General features: G+C 37.6%; 1 protein-coding gene across 1 annotated transcript in view; it reads left to right on the top strand.

The window, feature by feature from the left end:
* The window catches only part of LOC113233812 (hydrocephalus-inducing protein homolog), a 112,794-nt gene that overhangs the window by 13,536 nt on the left and 80,090 nt on the right, over positions 1 to 19,168 (top strand). Inside the window, exons 13-26 of the mRNA XM_026469026.1 lie at positions 615 to 733; positions 7,209 to 7,395; positions 8,549 to 8,698; positions 9,858 to 10,051; positions 12,126 to 12,391; positions 12,474 to 12,916; positions 13,006 to 13,191; positions 14,196 to 14,274; positions 14,360 to 15,135; positions 15,214 to 15,384; positions 15,785 to 15,967; positions 16,496 to 16,705; positions 16,781 to 16,920; positions 18,085 to 18,226. Of these exons, the coding sequence (XP_026324811.1) occupies positions 615 to 733; positions 7,209 to 7,395; positions 8,549 to 8,698; positions 9,858 to 10,051; positions 12,126 to 12,391; positions 12,474 to 12,916; positions 13,006 to 13,191; positions 14,196 to 14,274; positions 14,360 to 15,135; positions 15,214 to 15,384; positions 15,785 to 15,967; positions 16,496 to 16,705; positions 16,781 to 16,920; positions 18,085 to 18,226 (3,246 nt within the window). The remainder of the gene's footprint in view (positions 1 to 614; positions 734 to 7,208; positions 7,396 to 8,548; positions 8,699 to 9,857; positions 10,052 to 12,125; positions 12,392 to 12,473; positions 12,917 to 13,005; positions 13,192 to 14,195; positions 14,275 to 14,359; positions 15,136 to 15,213; positions 15,385 to 15,784; positions 15,968 to 16,495; positions 16,706 to 16,780; positions 16,921 to 18,084; positions 18,227 to 19,168) is intronic.

The raw sequence follows: 19,168 nt of genomic DNA, 5'->3' as shown, positions 1-19,168 counted from the left end.
TATTTTCTTAATACAACAGTTCATAGTGGTGCGCATAATGGATAAAGCCGTGGTAGGTTAGACCTATCCCGTCTCAAACAGAGGTCGTGGGTTTGAATCCGGTCTCGTACCTCTAAATTTTCTGGGATTTTAGGTGTGAAATTTAATTTGAAATGTATTGAAGGAAAATATCGTGATGAAACCTGCACGTCGAAGAAGGTTCACAACCATTTCACAACCTTCGGAAAGTGATGTCCTCAATCAGCATTGAGCCTGCGTGGTGAATTATAGCCCAAAGCCTCGCCTGAGAGAAGACCCGTACCCAGCAGTGGGACGTATAATGAGTTGATGATGACAACAGTTCATGTGAATTATAACCAATTAATGGGCTAAATATTGTCAAATTTCAAACAGCGTTGCAATTAATTACCATTAAGTCGATGTTTTGTAGAAAGGACGAAATGCGATTTCGAAAAATTTTTCGAACGCTCCTGTTTAAGTTTTCACGACCGTTTTCAAATGTTTACGTCCTGTATTAAATTCAATTTTAAAACTTAAACTTAATTAAAACACGTGACTATAAATACTTATATGCCATGAGGTTTTTTATTTATTTATATATATATAAATTCCAGGACGCCCCTATGGAAGTGGAAGTTGAAGTAAAACATGGTATAATCAAACCCAACAGCTCAATAGTACTGCCGGCTACTATAAGATCTAGTGTGTTGGGTCCGCAGGAGCATTCGGTTCGGTAAAGATTTTTGTTTATGAAGAACATTGTTACGTTATTTATTATTGTTTGCATGTACAGTGTAATGTTGTCATTCCATTGCCGGTAATTAACTACTCGAAGTGGATCTGTACCTCTTCCATGCGTTTACACTGGTTTACACTGACTGTTGTCGATAGAGAACAATATCACGGAGTAAATAAATGCAAATATTAAGAAGATTTAACCGGCAAATATTATCATTATACAATTCTAGAATAATTTGACGATTAATTGATAATTAATTGATTTTTTAATTATTGTTTCATGGATTAATTATTAATTGATTTATTTTTAAAATACCTTAAATTTAAATTTAATATCATTTTAAAATTAAATCATTTGACTTTCATTGCTTAGATTTATTTATTTTCATTGTAATATTATAATTAATGGTAATCAAATTGTATATCTTAAAATTGACATTGCTGCGCCCTTACAGTGTACATGTTTGATACTTTACCAACTATTCTATAAGATCTAAATGTAACATTTTTTTTAATAAGTGCGCATTTGACCTCCATCTATCCTGATGGAAAGTGACGGTGAGGTCGACGATGTAGCGTGCACACCTAAATAATGCCTATTCACTCTCGCCTTGAAAAGGTCCAACTTATAGCGTTCGGGGAACAAGTCTGCAAGCAGAGAATTCCACTCCCTAGCCGCTCGCCATACAAATGTGCAAGCGAAACGCTTCCGGGGATTATCCACACCATGGGGGATGGGGGGGACCCTGCACACGTTTAGTCTCCCGATGATGGAAATCAAATTATGCAATTCCATCGCACACTCTCCGTGGTATATCCTGTAGAATACCGATAAGCTAGCAACTCTACAACGGCGTTTAAGGCTCTGCAGCTTCGGCTCTACCAATTCCGAGTCACCTATATGCCTCTTAGCACGCTTGTCTATTGAATCCAAGGTGGCCAGTTGGTATTTAGCAGAGCCATCCCATAAGTGGCAGCTGTACTCTTTTTGGCTGCATTTTTGGCCATGGATTCAATGTGCCGAAGTTCAGATTGGAGGATAGATCCATTCCAAGTAGGTGAAGACGGCTGGCTATCGGTATGGATATATCATGAAGAACCGGAGTCAGGTGAAAGGGACTCCGTTTAGTAGAGAAAAGACACAACTCCGTTTTGGTAGCATCAAATTCAAACGACTAACCATGGACTCTCGACAAGACTGGATTTCTTCTCCACTGACCCTTGCATTGGTCAAGTACTTACTTGTCCACTGTGCTGTCATCAGTACCCAAAGGTACCTGGAATCAACATATCGTTTATATGCAGCAGAAAGTGGGTTACGGACACTACAGAACCCTGAGGAACTCGGAAATCTATCGCCCGATGTTCGGAAGAGTAAAGGTCAGTGGGAAGTCCATAAGAGCCTGCTTAAAAGGCTTGCGTGTCAGACCCTGTCAAAGGCCTTAGAAATGTGTAAAGACCATGCAATGGCTTCGCCATGCCCTTTCCTTTAGCCTCGCTCCATAAGTAAGTTGCGTACACAAGATCCCTAGTAAATCGCCCTCTTCGGAATCCGAACTGGCGATTACTGAGGAGATCGATGTTTCAAGGTACGACAGGAGACGGTTGTTAAGTACACGTTCCATAGTCTTGCAGAGTATTGAAGTGACTGAGATAGGTCTATAGTTAACAGGGTCAGCTCTGCTTTCTTTTTTAGGCACTGGTTGCACATTCGCAAGCTTCCACGACCTGGGAACTACACTAGTCTCAAGCGAGAGGCGATACAGGCGTGCGAAAATAGGAGACAAATCAGGCGCACGGTTACGCAGGACTATTGCTGGAATTCCATCTGGCTCGCAAGCTTTATGCACGTCTAGACTGTGCAGAGTTCTGAGTACCTCTTTTAGGCGTATGCGAACTGGCGCCATAGTGCAGCCAGCCTGAGGTGAAGAAGGTGGTAAATATCCTGCGGCATCCAGATGCGAACTCTTTGCAAAGAGATTCGCCTTCTCTTTCGCAGTATGGGCCAGCGAGCCGTCTGGAACAGCAGAGACGGTAACGAGTAGCTGCTAAAGTTTTTTTCTACCGCTTTGCCCAGGGACCAAACCCAGGGACCAAAAGGACTTGATTTGGAGGAAGATGTAAGCTTGGCTCCTATGCGGCGTGCATGGTCGAACTTGGGCCTGCGTAACACACTTTTGCTCTTCTTGGCGGCTTTATTAAAGGCTTTCTTCAGATTCCAAGTATTTGGAGCTTCGCGTGGTCGAGCATATGCCCAAGCTTGCACTGTAGACTTGAGCGTAGCTCGTGTTGCATAGCGAGAGGTATTTTAATAAAAATAAACTGGGATAATCTTCAAAACTTGGTTTATTGTACTTTTTCACATATTTTCTAACTTAGGTTACATCTCGAACTCTCAAGATGTTCTATTTTTTTTATTTCATTTTTTCAAACACATTCCAAACACAAAACCACTTTCTCTCAGCCAGTAGTTCCACTCACAGAGTAGAGCCCAGACTACAGTACGCAGACTGTTTTTGTGCTTCAGCACGACTACAGTCAGCATTAAACCATGGACGAGCTTGAGGTCCATTGGGTACATCGAAGTATGGTATATAATACTCCATGCCTAATCGCAAGACCTCAACTACAGTATCAGCACAGTTCGACGAAACATGTTTTGCAATAAACGATATTATTTTTAGTATTTTCTCTTACTCACATAAAATTCTGACCACTTAAATCATGTAACCTAACTGCTTGTAAAGTATTATTTTATTATATTTTATTTTTATTTTATTTTATTATATTTGTAGTTTATTCACTTTTCATGTCGGATTTCCAGACCTTGGCATATTCTATCTCCGAACTTTGCTATTCGTTTTTGCAAGGCCAATTACGTATTATTTCATCAATTTCACTTTATAAACATATTTATTTCGTATTTAATATTTTGATATGTTGACATTGATTGACAGATCGGCTATTCCTCTACAATAAATTATCCTATAAATTACTCCTTCCTTTTATATGCAATCTTGGCAGTAGACGCGTTCCGCTCCTGGCAACTCACATTTTGGCTCCTCATTTCAAGTTGAAAATTCGCTATTCGAATTTCAATACTCTTTCTTACTCTACCAATCGTTCCTTATTCCTATACGGACCTTCGAGTCTGCTATCTGCAGGGCTAAAAAGGCCGCATTGGCAGAATCATAATATGATTAATTCATATTGTGAATTTTCAAATAAAACAAAAATGCAATTCATCTATTTGACAGTAACCTGTGGAGACCTCCATAGAACAGTGTCAAATAGATGAATTGCGTTTTTTTTTTCTTTATAATAATAATGCACGCACTCAACATAGCTCCGCACTAGGGAAACCCTGTGTCGCGGGTGCCATGGACACACAATATAGACAACCACAAATTACACCAAAACTCACGCGAAAAACAAATGTAGGCCATACAAATATTTCTCCCGGCCCGGGAATCGCAACTGGGACCTCTGGGTGGCAGTCAGCATGGTAACCGTTCGGCCACGGAGGCAGTTAAATTGAATTGCTTTATATGAATTGTAAGAAATTCATATCAGATGTCAATTAATCATATTATGATTCTGTCAATACGGCCTTTTTAGCCGTGCAGGTCTTCAGATCGAAATATACGAAGCCTATCTTACTTACACCTGGAGTTACTCATGCCGCGCCTACGCGTCTGCCTGAACTAAGTTCCTCGACTACATACCTAAACCTGCTCTTCATTTTTACGCTCTGCCTATTTGAACTGGGCCCTTCGCCCTGCGAATGTGGAGCGTCTAACTACAAGCTCCACCTCATGCTCTCTGAAGCCAGTGCTGCAACCGCCGCTGTTTCTACGACAACCTCACCGCTCACCGTAGCCAGTGTTGCATAACCGCCGCTATTTCTACGACAATCTCACCGCTTTCCGAAGCCAGTGTTGCATAACAGCCGCTGTTTCTACGACAATCTCACCGCTCTCCGAAGCCAGTGCTGCATAACCGCCACTGTTTCTACGACAACCTCACCGCTTTTCGAAGCCGGTGCTGCATAACCGCTGCTGTTTCTACGACAACCTCACCGCTTTCCGAAGCCTGTGTTGCATAACCGCCGCTGTTTCTACGACAATCTCACCGCTTTCCGAAGTCAGTGTTGCATAACCGCCGCTGTTTTTACGACAACCTCACCGTTTTCCGAAGCCAGTGCTGCATAATCGCCGCTGTTTCTACGACAACCTCACCTCTTTCCGAAGCCACTGTTGCATAAGCACCGCTATTTCTACGACAACCTCACCGCTCTCCGAAGCCAGTGCTGCATAACCGTCGCTGTTTCTACGACAACCTCACCGCTTTCCGAAGCCAGTATTACATAACCGGCGCCGTTTCTACGACGACCACATCGCTCTCCGAAACCAGTGCTGCATAATCGCCGCTGTTTCTACGACACCCTCACCGCTTCCCGAAGCCAGTGTTGCATAACCGAAACTGATTCTACGACAACCTCACCGCTTTCGGAAGCCAGTGCTGCATAATCGTCGCCGTTTCTACGACAACCTCACCGCTTTCCGAAGCCAGTGTTACATAACCGCCGCTCTTTCTACGACAGCGTTGAAGCGTATCCGCTCCTGGCAGCTCACGTTTTGGCTCCTCATTTCAAATTGAAAATTCGCTGTTCGAATTTCGATGCTCTTTCTTGTTCTACTAATCGCTCGTCATTCCTATACCGACCTTCGAGTTACCTGGTCTTCAGATCCAAATATACGCAGCCTCATCTTTCTTACGCCTGGAGTTACTTGGAGGTTCTGCGGTCTACCAGTAATGCTGCCCTCCTTGTCATAAACAACGCTTTTGCATTTTGGTAACTTTCGAGATATTATCAACTAAAGTTTTTTTTCTTCGAAAAATGTCACGCTGATTTTACTTAACAATAAGAGCGTTACACACGATGACTTTTAAGAGGCGATGCAAACGCGATGCTGTCTCTAATCGTCTACCTTTACACACACGCGCGATTTTAAGCAAAGATCAAGCGCGCGACTGCATCGATGCAGCCACGCGTTTGCATCGATACAATCGCCAATAAAATGCTAAAAGTTGCCGTGTGTAACCACAGAGTGGCAGCGGTGGCGGGTGCTGGCGCGGGTACGTGTAAATCAAATGTACGTAGACGCTCGTTGCATTCACAGAGGCTGCGCGCGCCGGCGGCGGCGTCTGGTTCGAAGCGGGCGCGCGCGTGGGTGCGCGTGAGTCGCGCGGGTATATCTATTGGCTCGGTCCGCCCTTACCTTTCACAGTGCTTGTTCTAGCGTCTGTTTGCGATTTCGACATGTGGATCTACCTGCTTGTAGCCGCTTCGGCACTGTGAAAGAGAAGACGCCAAGACCCGTGCGCCAGTACCCGCCGCCGCCGCGCTCGCGCCTGCACTCGGAATGAGTCCTAAAACTAAACAATAAAACCCGCTGCACTATGCGCCCCTCGTGCGAACGATGCGTGCGCTCAACACGGTGTCACACGATATCGATTTGTTCAATTGTTCTCTGAACGTATTCGCATAGGCCGCATAAAACTATCATTTGGGGGTACGTATTATATGAGTTTGTTTATTGTTGAGATGTTTGAAACTAGTGAGGTAACTACACTATTGTATTAGGAAATACACCTGTAATGATAATTGTAAGAGGTTAATAATATGTTGTTTTAGTATCGCATTAGTTTAAACATGTAATGATAGTATAAAAGTGTTTTTTTTTTTTTTAGGTTAATAAGATATAAAAAAGTCGCTTATAGGGGGTTGTAGATCTTTGTTTCACTGATTCCACATATGTTAATAACTAAATTTCGCTAAAAATGTCGATTACGTTGTTTATGGAAAGGACGGCTGAAGCTCACATTACTGCGTTCCGGTTTAAATACAAGGATGCTAGTGAAATTACAGTCACATGGGACATGTTTCAGAGTGACGGGTGCAGTGACAGTGACCCTCCGATCTTTGTGATTTCTGTTTGTTGTAAACAATGTATTTGCATTTTGGTAACTTTCGAGGAATTGACACTTAGTTTCTTTTTATTTGAAAAATGTGAATTACGCTGATTTTGCTTAACAATGAAACTAAAATAAAAAATGAAACTAAATAAGATATCTATAAAAAACCGCTTGTAGGGGGTTGTAGATCTCGTTTCACTGAGTTAATAACTCAATTTTGATAAAAATGTCGATTACGTAGACTGAACTGCTGTGGACAGACGTGTCACTTACAGGCGTATGACTTGTTCGTCTCGTCATCGTCACTTGGAATCATAAAAAAAAGTTAAACTAATTTTGTGCTAATTTTTGTATAGTAGAATTTTTGAATAAAGTTAAAGTTTAAGTAAATTTGGTTTTCTCTCAAGCTATATATTATGTTACTATCTTTTTGGGACAAAGACAATAAAGACAATTACAATAATAACAAGTGATTTTTTTTTATTTTACAGGATGTTTATGTTCGGACTGTCACAACCGATAGATATCTGCTATATTAAAGGATGCGCCTGTCGGCCCATAGTAACTTGTACGCCAAATGCTGCGCACTTGGGACAGGTTAAAGCGCTTACGAGGGCTCAAAAAACAATTACTATGAACAATGACTCCCCTATCAGAGTTTATTTCCGAGCGAGTATGGTAATGACGATGACTTTTCCTTACTGCGTCTTAATGTCCATTTTTAGAAAATGCGTTTTCATAAGTATGTGGCAAGTTGTGTGAAAGTTTGTCTATAAGGTTCATTTTTTCAATATGAAATTAAGGTCAACAGTGGCGAATTGGTAAGTAGGATTATAAGTTTTCAAAATTACCTCACGCTCCCCGAAGTCTTCAGATTGCTGAGATTCCTGGAGAAGCTTGGATGGCACGAGTACGACCCTGCACCCACCACACGCAAAATAGGCGCCTGGATGTCGAATTGCCAGCCCGTCGCACTATATCATACCATACTTCACTATATGAAAAAAATCACGTTTTTCCAACTATTTATTCTGTCGCCATTACTTGAAAAGGCGCTTGTGACAAAAACTCAAAACCGAGAAAATGCTTAAAGAAATTAAAATATATAATAATATAATATAATAAATATACATATCTGTTTTTTCTAGACGAAAAAACGTAGACACCTTCTGCAAACGTAGTAAGCTATATTGTATAACCTATATAATACAATGAAAGGGCAGCATGTGGTTACAATGTCTTTTCAATGTCGTAACTAATCTGTTAAGTAATAAAAATCTTGAAAATTTACATTTTCAAGATTTTTATTACTTAAATGAAAGGTAACATTTCCACTTTATTTTAACTTTAAGTGAGTATTGTGTAAACGTCATCTGGGAAATTTCAGTACTGCCTACATACATGTAGAACTTTAACTGCCAAAGATTTCGAAAGTTAAATGTGACTTGCGTCTTTTCATTTACTTAGTAATTGAAATGTGTAATTAAAACGAAGTGACGTATATATGCATTACGCCCTTTTACCAATTTGTTTTGTAAATGCGTCCATTTAACTTAGTTTGACTATAAAAATGTGGGTACTGACGCTCTTTACTCTTACGGTAACTTCACTTTAGGGAAAAAATAATAATACTACGTAACTCATTTTTTGAAAAAGCGTCACATGCGTCCTTTCAACTAACGGCGGCAGTATTGCCCTTGGTGGGTAGAGTACTCACTTTAGTTTAGCCGTATTCTCAAGAAAGAGCACTGTTTTCTTGTAAATTAGAAAAAAAACATTCCATTAAATTCCTCAGAGATTTACATGTCTTCAATTATTGTATTTCTTTTAGTTAAATCGAGATGGCAGGTGGACATTAGACCCGCAGGAAGGTTACCTAGAGCCAGAGGGGGACACAGAACTGACTGTTTCTGTTTACCTAACAGACGCTTGTACATATTCTAATAAAGCAGTAATCCAGTTGGATAAAGTGAAGGACCTTGTGAGTCATTATTTTAAAATTATGTTTCATCTTAAATATACGTACTTAACTCGCAAAAATATCATCTCTTTCTGTTTAACATGGGCATACAAACATGAAGTCGAGTGCATCCCCTTAAACTGGATAGCTTCCTAAGCTGTCTTTTTTTAAGATGTGGTAAAATGACAGTTAATTGCGCAAAAGTGTTGCCCGTTTACAAGCAGCAAGTGATTGCAGTCGATAATATTCTATCGAATATTGGTTGCGCTTTTGTAATAAATAGCGGAACTTGTTTCATAGAATCATTATCGGCACATTATTCGCCAATTGCTCGGCATACGTTCGTTTGAATTGTTATTGTAAGTTCATACATATATACATACACTGCAATAAGAACTACGTCTATTAAAAATACAAAGAGGGAACATATTTTCTAGTTTTCATACAGAATTAAAATTCAGTATAGATAATCTGTTCTTACTAAAATGTATTATGAATAAAAATATGTTTCGATACTAGTAGGCTGACTGTCAAAATAAGAATAAAAAAGGTGATAAAGCAGTTTGTAATACTTGGAACGTCGTAACTTTCACAATTCAGACATTTTTGGTAAAATTTTACCTTCTTTCACGATCTATCCACAGTAACTGTTGACAACAACTACATATCTATTTAAAATTTTATAAAATTGGCAACCCTGCAAATGTAATTTTACTCCATCGTTCAAAAAAGACTATATAGGTAATTTACACATGTTTAGGACACATCGGGGCCTAAGGTACATGTCGTGACCTGATAATTTTTAATTTACCTACTATGATAATTGTGTTTATATGTATATGTTGTACATATCGACTGTAACTGGCAATCGGTACTATCTCAATTTTGACAACTTTACAGGATGAAGAAAAAATCCTTTGCGCCTTTTATATAGCATATGATTTATTAAATAAAAATATGCAGTTTATAAGTATTTTTATTAGATACAAACATACATTACGTATTTTTATTTAATAAACCAGGTGCTATTTAAATGACACAAAACAATTTTTTCTTCATCGTGTAAAGTTGTCAAAATTGAGATAGTATCGGTTGCCAGTGCACAGTCGATATATACTTTCGGATTGTGCCTAGACACATACAATAACATTGTAATATTTGACAATTTTTACGTTTTCAGTATGTGCCGGTAACTGCAACGGGGACGGGCACAAGCATCGTCGTGGGCGAAGAACGCGATCGTATATCGTTGGGCCGACACTTCATTAAGATTCCACTGGATGAAATAATTGTCATCATGAACCTTGGCAATCGTCTACATTCACTGGAGTGGACTGGGAATTATAAAATTAAGAAAAATCAGCCTCCTGTTATGTAAATATAATATGTAGATAGAGCTTAATTTCGCGGTGAAAATTATATGTAGAATTGGAGCAGTTGCTCGTTGATTATTTTTTGTGAAATTACTTTCCGTGGCTTAGGTGGTGGTAGCGTCTGGCACGGTAGCTAGAAGACGTCGGCTCGAATCCGACCGGATCGAAGGAATTTTATCTGAGTGTTCGATTTTTGTATTAATAATTATAACAAACTAGTGGAGTAATTTCACAAAAAATAATTGAATGTCAATTCAATAAAAATATAAAATACAGTGAATAGCGAGATCTCTCGCCAGGGCCGGTAGCTGTAAAGGCATCTAACTGGGTGACGAAATACTTTCATAGATTTCTCATAGATGGCGCTACCTTGAAAACCAAATACAAAGGTCCGACAACAAGCACATGGAAAAACTCGTGAGGTCCGCTGGTTCGTTCCGTGACTCAGTTGGTATAGCGTCTGGTAGGGTATGCTAGAAGACGTCGGTTCGAATCCGGCCGGATCGAAGGATTTTTTTCTGAGTGTTCGATCTTTGTATTAATAATAATACCAATCTTGTCAAATTTAACGCTATCAAAACGCAGGTGTGTCTATTCTGCACAAAACGGAGTCCCTTTCACCTGACTCCGACTTTTCGTGATATATCCATACCGATAGCCGATTGTCTCCAGCTACTTGGAATGGACATGTCGTTCAATTTGAACTTCAGCAGATACATTGAATCCATGTCCAAAAATGCAGCAAGGAAGCTGGGGTCCTTTTCAGGGTGAGGCGTTACTTTACACCGGGACAGTTGCTTCTGCAGTACCAAGCACAAGTCCGATCGTGCATGGAGTACTGCTGCTACCTTTGGGATGGCCCTACTACATATCAACTGGCCGCTTTGGATTCAATTGATAACCGTCTCAAGAGGCTTATAGGTGACTCGGAATTAGTGGAGGCGAAGCTGCAGAACCTTGAACATCGCCGTAAAGTTGCCTGCTTATCGGTATTTTACAAGATATATCACGGAGAGTGTGCGATGGAATAGACATTATTTAGGTGTGCATGCTCTATTGTTGACCTCATCGTCACTTTCCATCGGGTGAGATGGAGGTCATATGCGCACTTATATTTTATTTAAAAAAAACACATTTTTTAAGTTCGTTTTGTTTATACGACTCGGTGAATTAACAATACGATACCGCAAGTTTGTCAACCTGTAATAAACAGATTTATCTGTTATAATTATAAATACAAAGATTTCACCTTACAAAAAATTCCTTCGATCCGGCTGGATTCGAGCCAAGGTCTTCGAGCAAACAGTATCAGACATTTTGCCAATTATGCCACGGAACAAAGCAGCGGATCTTACTAATTCTTTCTATGTTGTTGTTGCAGATCTTTGTTTTGGTTTTTAACGGCTTTCTTGCTGTGAGAAATGTATTTCTTCAGTCAGTTAGATACCTTTACAGTACCAGCTACTAGAGATGTCGTTTTAATAATTGTAATCAAGTTTATTGAATGTCACTATGTTTCACCACCTTTATATTCAATTATTTATTTTTGTGAAAATACCCCACGAGTTTGTTATAATACTATTAATACAAAGATCGAACATGAATGAAAAAATTGCCAAATGGCTTGTCTATTAATTTCAATTATCAATGAAATAGTTTTTTATTATCGTTTCATATAACAACAATTGACTAATTCAGTAGGCACTTTTTTCGATCAACTTGCTATTGAATAACTTCAGAAAAATAATCACGTGTGCAGCGCGACATAACTGTTAGTAAACTGTCACTGAATTTTTCCTTAAATGTTGCCATAGATTATCATGAAAATTGTGAAAGACCTGATGTTATAGTGTCGTAATAATGACTTCAGTACATCCAAGAAGCATATTGATTTTTTTGCGTACCTGATAACGATGTCCAAGAATATGATACTCGTAATATTTCTGAAACAGACTGGTCGAAAAGAATTGTGAAAAAGAAGGAGCGGAATGCGTGTGTGATGGATTTCGAGAACTTCGATATCGAAAGAGTGATCGATAATTTCAAAAGTGCTTTATACATTTCTTTGTTTCCAGACCATTCTTCAATTTAGAGCCTCGAAGTTTTAAATTAGCAGCAGGCGAGAAAATACAAATGAAAATAACAGGACTGTCTTCAAAAGTAACTACTATACAAGAGATTTGGTACCTTGTTGGCAACGTGGAGGGTGTAAACAAAAAAGAACTTCTGTTGGAGTGCCCAGTGGTGGCCGAGTTTGTTGAACCTAGGGTTGAGCTTTCTTCGGTATTGTTGAATTTTCGGTACGATTACGGACCTTACTGTGAATATTATAAACTGACAGGTGCGCATTCTATAATAAATAATTTTGACACAAGTAAGCGCTTTAACTAATTGCTCAAATTGAATTTAAATTAAATTCACAGACATCCTGACAATAAAGAATGTGTCGAAGTTGGGTCTTATGATAGACTTAAACGTCCGAGCGCCTTTCGCAATTGTACAAAAGAAAGAGAGTTACTTGGTACCTAGTGATGAAACAAATTTATGTTGCTGTATTTGTTACGACGAATCGGATTTAAATGTATCAAACATCATTAACGAATCTGGATTGCATCAATCAAAGACATTTATCGATTGCTTAACAAATCAGCCCGTCGAGCCCTTGCGTGACGGTCCACTGCACTTCTTCCACGATATTCACAAAATTAAACAGGCGTTTTACCTAACACATACCGTAGAACAACGCCTAGAAGACCAGGAAGTAATGAAAGTACAAATAATCTTCGACACAACGAAACATTTGAATTTGAAATGTAAAGTATACAACGACGTCATGAGAATTAAATTTAGGGACCATAAGAATAAGGTCGGCCATTATTTTTTAATTATAAATAGTAACTTTCATTGGTGTTGTCTTAACGATTTGTGTTGAAAAACATAATAATATTATTACAGGACGCTGTAAAACTAGTGGGCTCTATTAATTTCCCCAATATGTTAATATTGACGCCTAAAGTAGACTTCGGTTGCATATTGAACGACACAGTTGAAAGTAGAACGATCAGAGTACACAATATTACGCCATTAAATGTTTGCTACAAGTTTCAATGGAAAAAATGCCAAATTAATAAAATCTCAATGGTGAGGAAAATAATATAATCTCTTTGATTTTAGTCTTCGATAATTTTTTTTAACTTGATGTACAAAAACAAAAAATGTATTTTTTATGATTTAAATTAACTACGGCTATTGATTGAAATTCTACGTAAATAACTACGTGTACATGAAACCTAACCTATAGTCAAGTTTGTAATAAATTATGTAGTAAATGTTCTATTTTAATATATCAAACTAGTTGCAACTGAACAGGATTTACAATAGATTAGCATAAATTGCGTTTCATTTGTGGCGATGCATTCCCAACTGAAATGTCTCCGAATGACTTTTTTATGAACGTACAACGCGTAAAAAAACTAGGGTTCGCAATAGAGCGTAACTACACGACAGACTTACAGAGAAAATTTTAATACAGTTTACATATTTAAGATTACACTTATGGTTCAGCGTGTTGCGCCAGTAACTGGCATACAAATATTAATAGCAAATATTATACATTGTTTGCATTTATTCCTAAAGTCATATTACATTATATAATTAAAATCATATCGTATTACATTATATAATTACATTTTTTTAAATTAAATAATATAATTAAAGAAAAATTATGATTTTTTTTAAAGCCCCGCACTAGGGACACCCTGTGTCGCGGGTGCCATGGACACACACACGAAGAACGACAAATTACACCCAAACTCACGAGAGAAATAAATGTATACAATACAAATATTTCTCCCGGTCCGGGAATCGAATCCAGGACTGGTAACCGTTCGGCGTTTTTTAGATTTAATAAAAAAGAGGAACGCATGTTAAAGTAATAAATATGTAGAGAGTCGCAGGCTTCAAAATGTACATGTCAAAAACTCATTTACATCATAAAAACAATTAATAAAAATAGTTCTCTTAAATTTCACGAATGTGTTTTTTTATTTATATGTATTTATTTATATGCAATTCTTATTACTAATTCTGTAACAGGACTTTTTTAACACCTGTATGTAATGTATAATTCTATTTTTCAAATGTAGCCTGAAAAATCAAAGTTGGAGTACATCGAAGACGTTAATATTTATCACAAAAGTTCTGAAGAGAGTCAAGTTACTATTGGTAATTGCCCAGTTGTTGATAAATAAATTCATTCTGATATTAGTAAGTAGTAAATAAGTTATAAATTACATTTCTGTATTTGTAGCCACAGAATTGAACGAAACTGAATTCCAAGAAGGCGAAGAGGTTCTTGACAAATCCTTGGTATCACCTGCAGCAGTAGAGTCCAATGATTCAGAAATCACAAAAAGTAAAGAGGACATTAATGCTTATAAAAGAAAAATTATGCGGAAAATAGCTCCCATGCTACGGATTGATTTTTTGTTGCCAAACCCTTGGACAAACAAATTTGGAAGAAGAAATACACTGGCTAGCATTGACATAAATGATATATTTTTGTTATTACCCCATCGAGGATTACTAAAACCAAGAGAGAGTCAAGATATCCAAGTGATATTTAACCCATCTCATAATGTTAGCGTGAAGGCCACTCTGGAGTGCGAAATCTTGGGTGGGCCATCTGAGTACATAAGTATTATGGGACAAAGTTCGGATTTAATGTACACCATTAATACGCAAAAACTTAATTTCAAAATAAGATCTTTTCATGAACATGCTAGTGAAATACTGGTTATATCCAATATTGCGCAATTATCCTTCGAATATAAAACATACTTAAATGAACCTTCATTTGAAAACGAGCTTCCCGCTACTATTGTTAATTTGGTGCCATCTGAGAAGACTTTAGAACCTGAGGAGGAGGTGTCAATGTCGGTGTTGGTGCGACCAGGGGTAGTGGGCTATTTCCACAGAACCTTCTTAATGGAGATTGGCCATTTTCCTGCTATGCCTATAGAGATATTTGGGTGGGGCGTCGTGCCCCAAGTGTATTTGTGTTTACCTAGACCTCAATTATTTGATGTAAGCCACAATATTTGCTATTTGTAGAAAATATCTAAAGGATTGCAATAAAATCACTTATTTGTACTTGTGTTTTAGCTCCCTCCAATATTAGGATACTTAGCCATACCTTCATTGACTTCCGATTACTTGGGAGCAATTAATGAAATTTTCACAAAAGGTACTTCAGAGCATCTAAACTCTCCGCAAGTAGAACAATGTTTGGAAGATCCGACTTTTAAACAGGAATGGCACGTTTGTACATCTTGGGTAAGTTGTTGTAACGCAACAAATTTTTATTCGCACTTCTCATGGAAGAAAGGCAAAATTTTTTTAGATACTCAGTGTTGCCAGTTTTGTGACATACTCTTTTAATTCCATATTCGTATAGTTTGAATGAAATACAAATGCGAGAGTAGTACTCCGGTGTATCAGATAATTTACAAGTTAGCAACATAGAAAAAAAATTCAAAATTGAAAAATTTTCTAATATATAAATTGAAATAGAGTGGACGTGTGTTACTTTGTTATCTATCCAAACGGAATAAAAAATATTTTACTTAATTCGAACGACATAGACCATTCTTCCATGGCGGGTGAGATGTGTACTTACTTGTGTGAAGCTACTTTAATAAACGAGGTTTTTGTATTACATTTTATTAATTTGTAGGACGAATATCCTTCTAAAATGGATATCGAGCTTGCATTAGAAAGAATGTTAGTGATAAACCACATTAAATCGAGACCTGAAATTATGAATATGTATACACAAAGTGCAAAAATGGGACCTATACCTGGATTTACTACTATTCCTTATGTAATAGATTTTGGTGTCGTTATTACTGGTTCTATAGTAAGTACAGATGTCTATTTTATAGCTTCCAGTATATTCGAACGTGATCAATTATTAGGTTTTATATAGGTTCACGTATGTAGTCACATAAATCACATAAGTCGTCATGAAATGTATAAAATAAAAAAATACTACAGATGTCTATAGAATAATTCTATTTTTGTTATTATTATTATTTTCATCTCATTATTATTATTTTAGGTATTATTTTTAGATATTATTTTTATCAATAATTTTGTCTTTATTTGATGTTTGTTTGTGTATTGTGTGTGTGTTTGACCACTTAGAGCTGCCGTGGCCGGGTCGGGCTGAAAATTGGATTTAACATTTCCCTGAGTTCCTGTCCGTCACACACATATTTAATAGATCTTTTTTGTTACTTTGATTTAAAAAAATTTTTTCTCGTTTCTGTATTTTTTTACGTGTGCGAAAATTAATGGTTTGAATGGTAAATTACTTACTCACAGTTTTTGGTAATGTTTGGGTTGTAGTAGGTCAATGGTTATACACCTTTATTTTTGAATTAAGGTTCAAAGGACAATTGAAGTAAAAAATTATGGCCCAATAGCAGCGAAACTCCATTTCTCAAAAAGTTATTCTTGCCGGCCATGGTTGAACATAAAACTTTGTGGCAAACTTGAGCCAGGAGATACGGGACGAATAGAAGTTACATTTTCGCCGACACCTCATGATTTTAAGGAAGTGGAGCAAAACTTGGAATTGATGCTATACTTAGAGGTAACTTCAGCTAGCTTCGTCATTTTGACCGAACATCCCTATTAGGTATTAGATGCTATTTATTTTTATATACAGGTACCGTATGGAGTGGTAATGCCTATTCAGGTGAAGGCCTTATGCGCTGTACCTTATCTGAAATCTAATGTGAACCTAATTAATCTTGGTAAAGTGCGGTGTGGAGACAAAATAATTAGCTCTATTCCTCTAAGAAATGTGTAAGTAATTTTGTTTTATTGTGTTGATGATGCACGTAAATCAGTTTGACTTATTAGGTAGGTATGTGGTTGTTTGATTTCTGAGAAGTTTGAAGAAGCCTTCAAATTAGACGCTTGTAGAAGAGCTGCAGTGGCAAGACTGTGGAGCGGCAGTTGCGCGTCTGTAGCGCTTCAGTATTTTTTTAGTTCACTAATTAATTGTGGCTGCAAGCAACCGTTTAATTTGAAGGCGCCCAAACCCTCAACGCCTTGACTGAATGAAAAAAAAAACGATTTCTCGTTCGATTTGTTGATTAGTAGAAGTATCTAGTCAATCTCTCAATCATTAACAATTCGCAATTGGTCCAATAAGGCCAGGCAGGGCAGTTAAGGCAGTAAGGTAAGGCAGTTGTACTGAAGAGAGAGAGAGAGAGAGTTTAAATTAGTCGATAGCTTTTATCCATAAATAGTAGAGTTATAAAATTGCTTATATATATATAACGTATATGTACCTATGTAGCGCTTTAAGGAACATAGACAAATACTGAGACAGCGTCCGTTCACTGCTGTGACAAAAATGTTTTATTTTCCTCTAGTATTTGTGTTATTAATATGACTAATGTGAATAAAGTGTTTATCTATCTATGTATACTTATACATCAGTTTCATGTAGTCCGTATTATTTTTATGACTTCTATGTGATGAAAGCACTTTTGGCGTATGATTACATGCGGCTGCATTATACCAAAAGTACGAGATGATGTCAAATTCGAGAATGTCGTAGGAGAGTGCAATGTAATCGGGTGACCGTTTCAATCGCGGAGAACAGGTTGTAAATCTACGAGCACAAGCCATTGTGACTTATGCTGTCGGTATTTATTCTAATTAAACTATTGATCTTTGCACAAAAGAGCCACACGACTTAGTCATGGTTTGATTTAAGGCCTTTTTTACGTACACATAGTCTTCAATTGACTACGGCGTATCCATAAGGGGGAAGGAGATTTCTTATTAATGCGCAAATCCGGCTGTTTGTATATAATATTTATAAATGTATTCATTTGCAACTGTGTTCGTGTTGACAGTAGTAGACAATTTTTTTAATTCTGTAACTGGAAGAGTATTCAAATTTTATACTTGTAAGCTTTTCTATAATGTTGGCAAAAATATATACGATTTTTATAGGGGTAAACCTACTTGCATTTGGTATGCTACATTGAAATTAAAAACAAGTGGACCTAACCCCATAGAGATACTCGACAGTTCGGGAAAATATGAGCCTGGTGAAGGAGGATGGCTAAATGTGTCATTCAAGCCAACTATAGAGGTAACTTAAAAATGTAATGTATTTCTAAAATTTACATTTAAATTGTATTTTAAATGAGCCCTGTAAAACGGGTCGGGCTCGGCCTGCGGCGCGTGGTCGGCTTCAAATTACTGGGTGTGTAAACACACCTCTTCGGTGGTACAGTACTTTGAGCGCTTGATGAGAAGGTTCTGGGTTCGATTCCCGATTTGGGCCAATCTTAGAAAAGAAACTTCTCTAAGTTGATTCTGTTTTGGATATTCTGGGTATTGCCCTTAGAGTGATCGTTATTCTGGTGTTCATAGTACAGGAAATGCCTTAATTTGAGACTAGAAATTTGGTGCGATTATACGGCATTTTTTTCCCTAAATACTTCTCATTGGCATAGCTTCCAAGAAAAAAGAGTCTAACAGAGAGACGGTCGATATACAACAACGCAGTAAGTATTTAATTTCCACTACATCGGGAAGTATGCCTCACATTTTGAACAATTGTGAGATCTTGTACTCATAATAAAGCTTCCGTACAAGTGCTACTCACGTACGGTGGCGTGTCTTTGTTTTAAAAAAATAACATGGCTCTTTAATGGCGGCCATATTGAAAAATGGCGAAAAATTAATTTTGACCGCAAACGTTATTAAACACCCATAGATTATCCCCATAGATTTTCAGTCGAATCAGAGCAAATTTTTGTCTGCCGCCAAAAAACGCTTGTATGTCGGCCACAATGAAAAATGGCGAAAACCTAATGTTGGTTACAAATTATCATTATGCACTCCTATAGACCATGCTAATTTTTAGCCAAATCAGAACAAGTCTTTTTCGGCAGCGATTTTTGACGAAAAAAACACTTATATGGCAGCCATATTAAAAAATATCGAAACCAAAATTTTGACCCCAAATTATGATTATGGACTTCTAAAGACCTCTGCGTGCCAATTTCCAGACGGATCGAAGCTAGTT

Source organism: Hyposmocoma kahamanoa, unplaced genomic scaffold (assembly GCF_003589595.1).
Source record: "Hyposmocoma kahamanoa isolate Upper Pololo Valley unplaced genomic scaffold, ASM358959v1 102, whole genome shotgun sequence".
In the NCBI taxonomy this organism is placed as follows: Eukaryota; Metazoa; Arthropoda; class Insecta; order Lepidoptera; family Cosmopterigidae; genus Hyposmocoma; species Hyposmocoma kahamanoa.
This window is presented reverse-complemented; position numbering and strand designations above follow the sequence as displayed.